General features: G+C 43.6%; 2 protein-coding genes across 2 annotated transcripts; both read left to right on the forward strand.

The window, feature by feature from the left end:
- Positions 1-7,310: 7,310 nt before the first annotated feature.
- MELLADRAFT_106671 (uncharacterized protein) lies at positions 7,311-8,211 on the forward strand (the record flags this gene model as incomplete). The annotated part of the gene is made up of 3 exons (XM_007410153.1): positions 7,311-7,433; positions 7,546-7,638; positions 8,089-8,211. The coding sequence occupies 3 exons, from the start codon at positions 7,311-7,313 to the stop codon at positions 8,209-8,211; spliced, it is 339 nt and encodes a 112-aa protein (XP_007410215.1).
- A 1,250-nt stretch (positions 8,212-9,461) lies between these two features.
- Positions 9,462-11,041, forward strand: MELLADRAFT_86567 (uncharacterized protein; the record flags this gene model as incomplete). The annotated part of the gene is made up of 6 exons (XM_007410154.1): positions 9,462-9,566; positions 9,724-9,816; positions 9,868-10,251; positions 10,333-10,461; positions 10,532-10,635; positions 10,699-11,041. 6 exons carry the CDS (start codon positions 9,462-9,464, stop codon positions 11,039-11,041), a joined length of 1,158 nt encoding a protein of 385 aa, XP_007410216.1.
- Between the last annotated feature and the right edge of the window lie 1,819 nt (positions 11,042-12,860).

Here is a 12,860-nt window from a genome sequence, read left to right on the forward strand (position 1 = left end):
CATCAACACCAACATCAATAGTTCACTCAACTTCATTTTCATAACAAGAATATGAAATATGGTAGACATGGATAAAACCACGCCAGGAACTAATGTGAGTGTTGTCTTTCAAATCTCATTGATCCATCTCCAAGCTTTTCTTCACCTCTTGATTTTCCAAATCTTCTGACCCCAACGGTTTTGGAATCATTCATACCCAACATACAAACTCTCTTCCCTCTACAAAAGATTGATCTTTTTCACGTCCTTTGATCACAAACTGATTGTTTTGATGATTGTTCTTTGGATTAAGAAGGTAACTGAGAACCTGACTTACACTTTGAAACCTTGGTTGAACTTGAGGCATTGAGCTCTTATCTCTCATTTCAATTTGAAAATTGCTTCTTATCCTCAAACATTCACAGTTAACTAACCCTATCCAACCCTATTCATACTAAAACATACATTATTTTCAATTCCAGAATCCCAAGAGCATTTCTCTTGGTAACAATCATTGAATCATTTATAAATATCACATCAGAATTGATCATCATTGGAAGAGCAGATTTAAAATTATTGAAATTATTATTAGGTGCACAAGCTAGAACATCTTTGGCAGTTTACCTTTCAATTTTCATTTTAGCAAATCAATTTCAATTTTTATTAGCACATGATTCTGTTTGAAAAAAACAACACATAAACTTATTGTTTTTCATTGGTTTGTTTTGGGCTTTTTGTTTTATGCTGTTGTTCAGGTTAGAGACCTTTTTGATTATCATTCCTTTTTTTATCACATTGAAAAGAATGAGGGTATCACACCAAAGGTTGAATTTATTTACCTACTTGATGAATTGGTTGTTATATTGATCAAAATATCAAGAAAAATTTATTTGACAAAGACAAAGCAAGTGATACCAGAAGACCGGCTCAGCATTTGAAATCCAAAATCTCATACCATCTTGAAATTATACAACCAATTGATACTTTATAGCAAGTAATTTCCAAGAAGACAAAGTCAACTATTGAATCAGAATTCCAAGAAAGATTGAAAGATACAAAATCTACCCGGGCTTGATTGCTGAGTTTGTTTTTGCATTGTCTTTTTAGATCACATGTTTGCCAATTGGTAATTTGAAGCCCTCAAGTGTGAAATCCAACAACCTGCAATGTTGAATTGTGTTTGGTATTTGACATTGTACCACAGCAATATTCCTGTATTGAGCCACTTTGTGAAGGATCCCACTATTTAGCGCCCTTGGAGCAGTATCTGGCGCCCCAACTCGGACCGGACACCGGGCGATGGCAAATTTACAGCCTCCTTTTTCAAAAACCGGGCGGCTTTAGGGGGCTTCCAAAACCAAAACATTCAAATTAATCGTTTTGATCACCTCCCTGATGTATAAAGTCTTTTAGTCTCAAATCGCCAATGGCACACTGATTGACAACAAGTGTTGATGGCATAAACAGGCATAAACATAAGTTATAGCATAGATTGAATGAATGAAACAAGGGTCCATAGGTAGGTGACATAAGAAGATAAGAAAACCGACATACATGTGGTAAGCATAGAAATACAAGCATTGTTATTTTACAACCAATAACACAGCCAGCCATAGAACAAAAAAGTACTACAAACAGTTACAAAAGACAAGACAAAAAGATTTTATTGGGATCTGCATGAGTGGACGGCTGTGAACTGTTCTCCGACATGGGAAGAGGGGGTGGTGTGTTTTTGTTTGTTCAATTCAAATACACGTGAATATGTACGCTTGAGTTCTTGCAAATGTGATGGTGAATTGGGTGTGATTAGTGAGTGGAACAATAGAACGATGTAAGGAAGTAAGTAAAGGGGAAGGAAGACCAAAATCGGACAAGGCAAAGAGGAAACTTCACCAACCAAAGTGTCTGTATGTATAGGCTCATTCTTGGCTCCTATCTGTCTCTTCCATTCCCAAAGTCCAAGTGTTTGAGGGCCGGTCCAGGCGTGAAACTTCCAGCAGCCCCTTTTGTCAAGTTTCATGAAGTTTTTGGGAGTTTATAGCACGTTTATAGCCCTGTTGAGGGAGAATGGGGATTGAAAGAACAATCAATGGCTTGTGTTGTGGGAAAGCGCCTCCTCAAGCAGCCCAGAGAGTCCGGCTCTGCTGATATTTTGCAGAGAGCAGTTGAGTTGTGGCGGGTTTTCGAGTATTACCCAAAAATTAGGGGGGCACTAAATAGTGGGATCCTTTGTGAATTGGCAGACATCACACATTTTGTACACATCTTTCTATCATGGTCTACCAAAACAAATTTAGAGGAGACATCTATCTTTAATTCCATGTCATCTTCTTATCCACTTTGCCCTGAGTAATGAGGTTAAGGTATGACTCTTTCACCATGTAAATATCCTTGTAGCATGTTGATGTGTGCACACAAAAGACTTTCCTTAGACGCTCTAACAACCCATCAAAGAGGTGCCACAACAAGCACATCTTCCCCTTATCACCTGGGAGGTTGAAAGTAAGTTGAGACCTGCTGAGAACAAAGGATTCTGCAAATCCTTTAAACAAATCAAAAAGCATGAAGCGTGCTCAACAACAATCTCAGTCTACATCCGACCAAAAGACTTTGAGGTTTGTTTCAAAACTCTCTGTGTGTGCACATCAATGTGCTACATGGATATTTACAAGGTGTTTGCAATGACTTTATATTCAGGAGTACATCAACTTCCACTTTGAATGTGGGTGTGGCTATATGTTTCTGTTTGCAAGTAATTATATAGCTGTACCAACCCGACAGGAAAAAATGTAAATGCAAATGCCATGGTATACAATGTGGTGAATCCAAAACAGAATCATGATTGTTGTGCCAGTTTCTCAATTGTAATGATGATGACAAAGATATGAGCCTTTTCAAAACTTGGACAAATGGAGCAACCAGATTACATAATTCAATTGAGCATATTCTCAATTCAGATCAAGAAAGATTAACAGAGCAACATAAAACAATGTGGACAAAAACTGGCTCTATAGAGTAACACAACTGGTAGTGGACCATACAGCTGTGTTGTTGCCCAACAGCAACATGTTGCACACTTTTTGAAACACATTGACACATTGTTGACTTAGGCTGGCTCTGTGTCACTTGTAAATAGAAAGCAATCCACATCAAATTCTGAAATATATTATGCTGCATTGACATGCAACCAATTTTCCCTCAAGAACTTTTCCTCCTGGAGTAATATTTAAGCCAGAATATCCTCCAGCTTTGTTTGGAAATTATTCCCAGATGGGCCCTTTATATGAAAGCGGTGCCTGCCGCCAAACTTGGCTAGCTGTTGTTATCAGATAAAATAGCATACATATGGCAATCAGGGAATACAATGAGCACCTGAGGCAGGTAAGACAGATACATATTGATTTGACAAGTTTATCACAAAGGCTTGGTGCATCATCAGTGAGGGCTTTGCTTTATTGATTAGAAAATTTTAAGCAACCACACCTATATTTTATTTATAAGTCTTGCTGTTTGTGTGTTGTCATAGACAACTATGTTTGTATATGTATTGCTTCTGGACTACTCCTATAATAATAAACAAAATACAGTATGTAATATACTGTGACAAAACAATACTTGAGTTACTCTGATATTGAAACCATTAGGTGGTTAGCGGTTAGGGATTAGGCTTAGAGGGTTAGGCTTAGGATGAGGATATAATTTCCCTGTCCCTAGGGTATTCAAAATTCACTTTCTTCACAATGACCATCATTCCTCCCAAAATTTGATCCCACCACATTGAGAACTCCCAAGCAGCATGCCCTCCATACCCCCGCCTCATCCCTATCCTGTGTCTTGCTGCCAGTAGTAAATATCTCTCTCAGATTGTTTTGATTTGAGCTTAGTTGCCTCGACTGTGTAATATACTTGGTCCAGCGCTGAGTTGATCATACTCTATTCAGTGATCAACATGAGGTTATGATTTAGATTTTGCTGGATTGACATTCAAACAATTGGCCTGAACATTGAAGCTTGCCTCCTTGGGTAATGTTTGAGCCCGCATAGCCTCCAGCATGCTTTGCAAATCAATCTAAGATGAGCCCTAACAAGTGCGGCGCCCGCCGCTCAATTTGGCTAGTCATTTTATAAAATTTGCTTTGATGTTGAAGGACAGTACCCGAAAATATTGTCAACTATGCAGTTCACATGATAAGATAACACCAATGAAGTGGGAATAAATTGAATTCTCCATCGATATATAATTAGGCCGTTGCTATTTGCCGCCCACATGAAATCCATGTAGGCGCTGTCCAAAATACGCCTACATGGATGTTTTCCGCCAAAAAGCGCAGGCGCTTTTTTCTTTTTTAAATGACGCCTACAGGCTGAAAAACCAATGTAGGCGTCATTTGTGTACGCCTACATTCTATTTTTAGAATGTAGGCGCTCGAAAAAAGCGCCTACATTTAATTTGGGCTATGTAGGCGCTTTTTTTAAGCACCTACATGGAAAAAACAATGTAGGCGCTTTCAAAAAGCGCCTACATTCCCCCAAAAAAAGATGTAGGCGCTTTTTTTGAGCGCCTACATTCCCTCCTCTGTAAGTAGGCGGTGGCAAATGAGCACCTGCTATGTAGGCGCTTTGAAATTACGCCTACATGGTTCCTGGGGCATATAGGAGTAATTTCAAAGCGCCTACATAGTTTTTTTAGCCCAAATCAGCGCCTACATCCAGTTGTGCAAATGTAGGCGCTACAAATCCAGCTTCATAACCCCTCAGCAGGGTAATGAAGCCCCATTTTGATGTCCAAAACGCAGTTTGGCCTTGAAATGAGTGCACCGGAGGACGGAAAACGCATTTCGGACTCGAAATGAGAGAACTGGAGGACGGAAAAGACCAAAAACGCAGTTTGGCCTTGAAATGAGTGCACTGGAGGACGGAAAACGCATTTTGGACTCGAAATGAGAGAACTGGAGGACGGAAAAGACCAAAAACGCAGTTTGGCCTCGAAATGAGTGCACCGGAGGACGGAAAAAACGCAGTTTGGCCTCGAAATGAGTGCACCGGAGGACGGAAAACACATTTTGGACTCGAAATGAGAGAACCGGAGGACAGAAAAGACCAAAAACGCAGTTGTGTTATTGTATTTGAAGTTTAATACAATCTTTCATCTCAACATGAAGGGGATCAGATTATCATAATTCAGAAATAGAAGGTTTGTAAATAACTTCCTCAAATATATCAATCAAATTTTAACAAAAAAACCCCATTCTGAAATTATTACACAAAAAAAAGAAATACAAATTAATCAATAACAACAACTTTTCGTCTTTTTGAACTTCTGGTGGTAACTCCTTCCTTTAATTCCTTCAATTTCTCTATTTCCTCCATCTTTCTTTCCCATAAAGCAAAACATTGTTTGAGGAAACCGTCATTTGTCCACCCAGCAGCATTTCTTCCAGCCATTGAAAGCCAAATTTTATGCTGATCTTTCCATAGAGAAGGGTTTGGAAAAGGTGAAGGAGAATCAGAAGAAAAAGAAATAGAAACCCAATGACCATTTGCGACAAAACCAAGAGCTATAGGCTTATTAGTGGAATTCTTTTTGGAAGAAAATGGGAAAGTCATACAGTGATGATGAGTGGTACTCATGATCACAACAGGCCTTGAACAAGCATTTGCTGCAATTGGACCCATAGTGGTTGATTCAAACCAGTTATATTTGCTGACAGGTTCATCTGTATAAGTTTCAATTTTTTCTGATATGTCTTGAATGTATCTTTCAGTTGCCAGTTCTTGTTTTTCTTGAATTTGAGCCTTGGTGAGTGACTTTTTAGCTTTCGTAGAACCACTCTTCTGCCAATAAAACTTAAGATATTCTTTATGGTGTATGTCTAGATCTTCAACCATCTTTTGTCTAATAGATTTCTGAGCACCTTTTTCGTGTTGACCAAGAGCATGAGCTATAGCGTGAAATCCACAATGTCCATCCCCAGGAGGATCATAAATAGAAGTAACATAAGGTCTAACAAGTTCTAATAATTGATTGTGATACTCTTCAATCTTGTGAGGATCTTGATAATGATTTAAATGATAAAACTCTTGATCATTATCATAATCAGCTTTAATAATTTCTTCATTATAAGTTAAAGCTTTCATCATTTCTGCTTCTTCTTGTTCTGATTTTAAATCATCAATAATATAAAGGCACGAGGCCTCACAACCAAGCTTCGTTACATGTGCCATGCCAGACAGACCCTCAGTGCTAGGCCTCACAACCAAGCTTTGTTACATGTGCCATGCCAGACAGAACCTCAGTGCTACACCCCTCGATATTACTTATACAGCGGCAGTATCAAATCCATATGCTCCAACTGAGTCCATCAACAATACCCATTCTGTACCACCCTGATCCATACAACGAAGTGATAGACCTCCATGTCGCTCCACGCGGCACTTTCATTCATTCACATCCCCTGTAAACACCACAACAGTTGTCATCCTCAACCTCGGATTCCGTACCACCCCATTAACCAAACGCAATCACAACTACACCAACCGAATACTCATAATCGTCTCTCCCGCCATGCCATCAACACCCAGGAATCCTCATTCAATTCGATTTTCACCCCACCTTGGAACCAACACCGCGCTCGCCCGTTAACATCACCGGACTGGACGATCTACCTATGATACCTTTCGTCATTCTATTTCGCCGCGTCCAGCCGCGAGGTGAGGCTTCTCCGTCAGTGTCAAACCCAACCAAGCACCCTGCGTGTTTTTACAATGCTCAGCCTATGAAACTGATCCTATTCGCAAACCACCATCCTGTGATCCTTTTATACGACAGGACAAATTTCCAAGCGGACTGATCCTATAGCAACTCTCGACATCGCAGCAACTGGCTTCAGGCAAGACTCATATCCATCTCAATTTCCATCCCAAATTCAAATTGAATACTGTCATCGTGATCCTTTTTCAAATGGAACTACACTCCCATACTCGCTTCCCATTACGTTTCAGCAGCGTTTTTTGGACTAGGTCGGAGGTATGCAACCTCAAAACTCAATACATACCCTTCATGATCTGACCAATGTCTTCAGTTCAATATCCTACATTTCCCGAAGAAAAGCGAGCTGAGCCACTTCAAAAGTGATGTTCTTACCCAAACCGATACTCTCTCAGCAGTAGAAATTCTTATAGCCACTCAGACCCTCAATTCTGAAATTAAACCAAATCAAGCCTATAAAATAGAAGGACCCATCGGCGCCTCATACCGTAATATACCTGTCTTGACCGAAGAACCCGCCTTTACTATTGGTTTGGATCACGCGGAAGTGCGCCTCAACTGTATGGCGAACAAAGTCTTGGTACAAGGTGTAGGGTTAATTCAGGAGTGGTTCATCCAACACACATCCAACCCTACTTCCTCAACTGAAGTCATCAGAGTTCTGCATCGGGGCCGAGATAACGTTGTGAGTTACTCTTTACTCCTGACTAGAAATAATGCTAACCATTTTTGGTCAGACAAAAAAAAATGTAGATCTTCAAGCTTGCTACAGCATCGATCCATACATTTCGACACAGCTGAGCATCAACTCGCTCTCCGTCGGTAATCTAATCAGCTTGCGAGGAAATGTTGTTGGGTACCAATCTGAAAACAACGTATGGGAGATCAATGTGAGCAACAAGGCCAGTCCACCAGTAAAACCCGGTCTGACCAATTGATTCTTAGACTTCTGAAATCCAGCTTATAAGTTCCAAAATTCAACAGAGGCGCAGTCAACGCCAACGTGGTCTCGCCCCCCTTTAACGTGAGCATAGATCGATCCCAGGCGGCTTTGATACACGTTCGTCGGCACACTCCAATTCAAAAGGACACACTTTGGGTGAAGGCTTTTGTAATTGGACCATGTTGGTTTCATGCATAAGCTGGATGCCTAGGATGAAGGTGTATTTGTTCTATCATCCCAGGAAGAGAGATCATTTGTAGTCACATGTTTCATACGCTCAGATAATCTAGATTGAAACTAACCTCACAATGGGAATGTCGTACAAGTGCGTCAATTGTCATAGTCCGTGAAAGTGTATAATGCTGAGTGTTAAATGTACTGTCATTGATGCGCTCAGGCTACCAGTCCCATACCATCTGTCTTTGTCTTGCAGCGTCATAATGTAGGCAGCGAGCTTTGTTGCACAAAGACTTCAGCCCATAACGTTCCGAAACCCGATGCCTGTCCAATACATTCTTGAACATTTCCCACGTCGAGAAAAAACTAAGCATATGCTGTTTATACTACCGGCGCAGACCCGAGATGATACTCAATGGGCCTCGGATCCCCGGGGCACACGGAGGTCTTTCGTAGCTCTGATATTATCCAACCCACGCTCTGGAAAGCTGTGCTACGGCCTTCTCCACGTTCCAAGTCGATTCTAGACTCGATCACCATTGTGGACCAGATCCAGGTCATTATCGAGGCGTTTCCAATGCTTCGGACCACCTGGGCGACTTCGGCCCATAGATCTCGGGCCCTGGACCAGCCAGACGTAATCACAGGGGGAAAAATAAAAGCTCACATAGATGTGAGCAGAGGGTACCTTCCTGATAACTCCAAAAATGTTTCAATTTCCTTCAGATTCTTTCAATTCACCATTTTGGTGGTGCCAAAGTGCTCAGCCTGTAATACTTAGGTATTGCTTGAGTTTGCTAAAGCATGCTCATCTTCATCTTGGATGAGCCTCTCTTGAGCATGGATCATCCATTGGATGAGTGCTCAGGACCCAGCTGACACATCACTGTATACTCAGAATCACCTTCAGAAGGATCCAAAGGATGTCACTGAGTATTAGCTGAGGGGCTGCTCAGCTCAGCGCAGCTGCTCAGCTAGTCCTCAGTGGTATTCCTGGGATCAGGAGGATCCAAATGATGTCACTGAGTATTGGCTGAGGGGCTGCTCAGCTATTCCTCAGTGGCATTCCTGGGATCAGAAGTATCCAAAGGATGTCACTGAGTATTGGCTGAGGGGCTGCACAGTTCAACTCAGCTGCTCACCTAGTCCTCAGTGCCATTCCTGGGATCAGAATTATACAAAGGGATGGTTCCCTTTGTGTTTTTCACATTTGATTGGGTCTCTCACCGCTCAATCACATTTGGTCACTTGACTGTGCAGGCTGAGCATTGGAGGGCCCAAGATGACCTGAGAAGATGATCTAGCCCTCCCTCAGGCTTCTTGGTTGAGGGATAAAGCCTGAGGAATGCCTAACTCATCGGCTCAGGACATGCTGACTATTTGATCAGATGATGAGCTGAAAGAAAACTGGAGGAAAATCGTAAGAAATTTGGAAACAAGCTGGAAACAATCTTGGAGAAACCTCCAAACTTTCTCTGCTCACATCTATGTGAGCTTCTGTTTTTCCCCCTGTGAATGATCACTTCTACGACTACGCCATACAATGCACTTGATGCCAGCCACGTTGCCTCGATATTGAGACGGGATAGCGGTATGCCGGTCGAACTTTGTCACAAGCGACGACCAACGCTTGCCACGCTTGGCCAAGCAGCAACAGCACAGGTCTATGGAATTCACGCTCAAACACTATATAACCACGTACGTAGCTTCGACATGACAAGTCTCCATCACATCTTTCCAATCTCTATACTCACCACAAACTGTAGTTTTTTAGCGGACGGATTCAAAAACTTCTACACTCCTCTTCTTCGTATTGCCCATTTGTCACACAATAGCATAAAAATTGAACCTCAAGAGGCACTGCAGGACGATGTCAACCGGTTCTAACGCTCCTGTGAAAAAGTCACATCCTTTCAATATTTCGGGCGTGGTCGAAGTATCAGAGATAGTGAGTCTGTTGCCTGTCGGAGGGCTTCCACGGGCTAACCATTGTCTCCAGCTCGCTCCATTAAACGGTCAGAAATTTACGTACCGGAACGCCACGGTCTCAATAACTTGCAACGGGCTCAACAACGACAATGAGCGAGAATATGACGGTATCCTCACCGGCTACTCGACCGCCGAGCACGAGGTTTTAGATGAACACTGCTATTCGATCAAGGGTAGGATGCTGCCATCGTCTGAGACCGCCGACTTCCAAATCTATTTCGACCCAGTGCACAAGATTGACGTCGGGGACAGCAATACCTTTGCTGGGACACTGCACGACAATACCGCAGCGAGCGGCTTCGGTATCGTTGGTGCTAAGGCTGAGATACCAGATGTGGAGTCGGACTCTGTGGTGTTGGTGTTCGTCATGAAGCACACCGATTATCTCCCTGAAGTACGTAGATTGTAATCATCCTCCTTTCTGAGGGGTACCCGACTGACATCAAAACAGAACAAATCCACAGTCGAATTTGAGGTCGAATACCGGATGAGACCGACCCCGAACTTAAAAAAAACCCAGGGTTTGGTTCAAGAGGGTAAAGAGACTTTGGTCCACGGGTACATTGTGGATTGGAGCGAAGAGCATCATCGTTGGATTGTTGACGTCAGGTTGTCTTTCTAATTCTCCGCATCAAGTCCGTTCTGATACCGTCACTTTCTCTGGATTGAGTGAGCAGGTTACTGGCCTTAATGTTGGGAGCGGCCATCAAGTTGTGTCGAAAAAGAAAGTCGGCACCGGCAGCCAAGTCACGGCGACGGGACGTGTTAAGCCAGCCAAGTAAGTTCCCGTTAATCAACTTTACTTCATCTGCTAACATGGACCGCCTAGACATAATTCCAGTCCGATAAAGCTAGTTCCAGCAACCCCTAAGAAACGGGCTGCTCCCGCCACCAAAGCCAAAGCTCGGGCGGCCAACCAAGCAAAGGCGAAGCCGGATATTGATCAAGGCGAGGAAGCTGAACTCGAGCAGGAAGAGCTCCCTTTGCCACAGCCGAAGAAACGTGCTGCAGCCGTCAATAAGGGTAAGGCACGCGCTGCACCGCAGGTTGAGCTGGACGACGAGGTCGGCGAGGATTTTTTTGATGACGATCTCGGCGACGACATCAAACCTCCGCAACAGGGTTCGAGTACTGGACTGGGTATCAAGGCTGGGAGGCAACCGAAGCGGGCACGGGCCTCTTGATTCCTGATCATTGATACGTCATGTTGTGTCTTCTGCAATGCCCGGTGCTGTCCTTTGATGAGGGCGGTTACATTTATGTATATAGTTGTATCTTTTGAACCGCAATGAAACGGGCCCGAATATTGACTTGCTTTCTGATCAAGACGGTTGAATCGGCAACGCCATGAGCCCGGGCTGGCCCTTTGCACTGCTTTGTTCATCTCATGTCTCTCGCCCAGATCACTCATCGCAACCGCCGAGCCAATCAAAATCGATGAACCCGGCCTAAAAAAAACCAGCCTGGGTCAAGGAGATGCAAGAGAATGATTAAAAGTCGTTTGAAGTATAAGAATGAGTATATGGTGTCTCATAACTGTAGGAAGGACCGCAACTAATCATTGCTTTTTGACAAAACGATTTATCGAAACCCATCCAAGACTCAGCCGAAACCGCTAGCCGAACTTCAGCTCACTCTAACATCATCCGACTCTGTAATGGCCTCGATATATCCCACAGCCCCAAACGGTCCGGCAGTCAGCAATACGGCCCAATTGTCAGAGCAGAGTCTAATCAAACGGTTTCCTGGTGAAATGCCGTTGCATTTGGGACCGTGTAATGATGCTTGCATGGACTGTGGCGCCTTACACTGGAAGAGCGAAAGGACCCAGGATGACTGGAAGTCAGACCGGGCGACGTTCTCAGCCTGCTGCCAAAAATGGGCGGTGGCGTTGCCAAGCGATGGTTTGGAAAACACATTGACCCCAGCTTTTGTTCAAGCACTCTTTACTGGTGATGACCCAGGTGAGCATCTTGGTTAATGGACGAGGTCTCACACTGATCCCTTGGTTCTCATAAAGATGCGAAACACTTCCGGAAACACATCAGAGCGTACAATAACTCTCTCTCTTTCACTTCGAACGGGGTCGACACGGACAAGTCCGTCATGGGGAATGGTGGGGCATGGACTTACCGCATTTTCGGACAATTGAGCCATTGCATTGGTGCGCTGCTTCCTCCGGATGGGCAGCCCAAGAAATTTGCACAGATATTTATGAATGGTGATCAAGCAGATTGCGAAGCCGCTGATCGATCACGAGCAGCGGGGGGTGGTCTTCGCCCTCAAATATTAAAGCAGTTCCAAAGATTCCTGTACTCGACTAACCCTTTCGCCAAGATGTATAAATCGGCTGAACAGATCATGAATGGTGTTGAAGTCAAGACGATAAAAATCAAGTCGTTGGCAATCAGCGGACGAGACAAAAATCGTTACAACTATCCGACGTGCAATCAGGTTGCAGCTGTAGTCCAAGGGGATGGGAATGTTGGGGATAAGGACCGTGATGTCATCTTGCATAGGAAGAGTGGCCTCCTTAAACGGATCTCCGAATTGAACACTACGTACTTTGCACTACGTTATCCAATCTTCTTCATGCATGGTTCCCATGGATGGGATGAGCACTTTCGAAACCCGGCATCACGTCGTAAGTGCTGCGTTTCACTGCCGGACGCTGCTTCCGTAGGTTGACATCCTTTTTGGTCAGGTCCGAACGGCAAAGTGAGCAGGTCTGAACATTGCGCGTACCAACTGTTCAACCGCCTTAACAGGTTTTCAGCTGTTCTGCGTGGGGGCCGCCTGCTGCAGGAATATGCAGTGGACATGTATATATGTGTCGAAAACGCAAGACTCAAATATTTTCGCCTGAATCAACCAAGACTCCGGGCTGAGATTTACAACGGTGCAGCCGAGGCACTCCACAACGATGACTTTTCAATCGGTCGAAGCGTTATCCTGCCGTCTTCCTTTGTAGGGGGCCCGAGGGCGATGCATGAGCTATATCAT

Source organism: Melampsora larici-populina, assembly GCF_000204055.1.
Source record: "Melampsora larici-populina 98AG31 unplaced genomic scaffold MELLAscaffold_19, whole genome shotgun sequence".
Classification (NCBI taxonomy): Eukaryota; Fungi; Basidiomycota; class Pucciniomycetes; order Pucciniales; family Melampsoraceae; genus Melampsora; species Melampsora laricis-populina.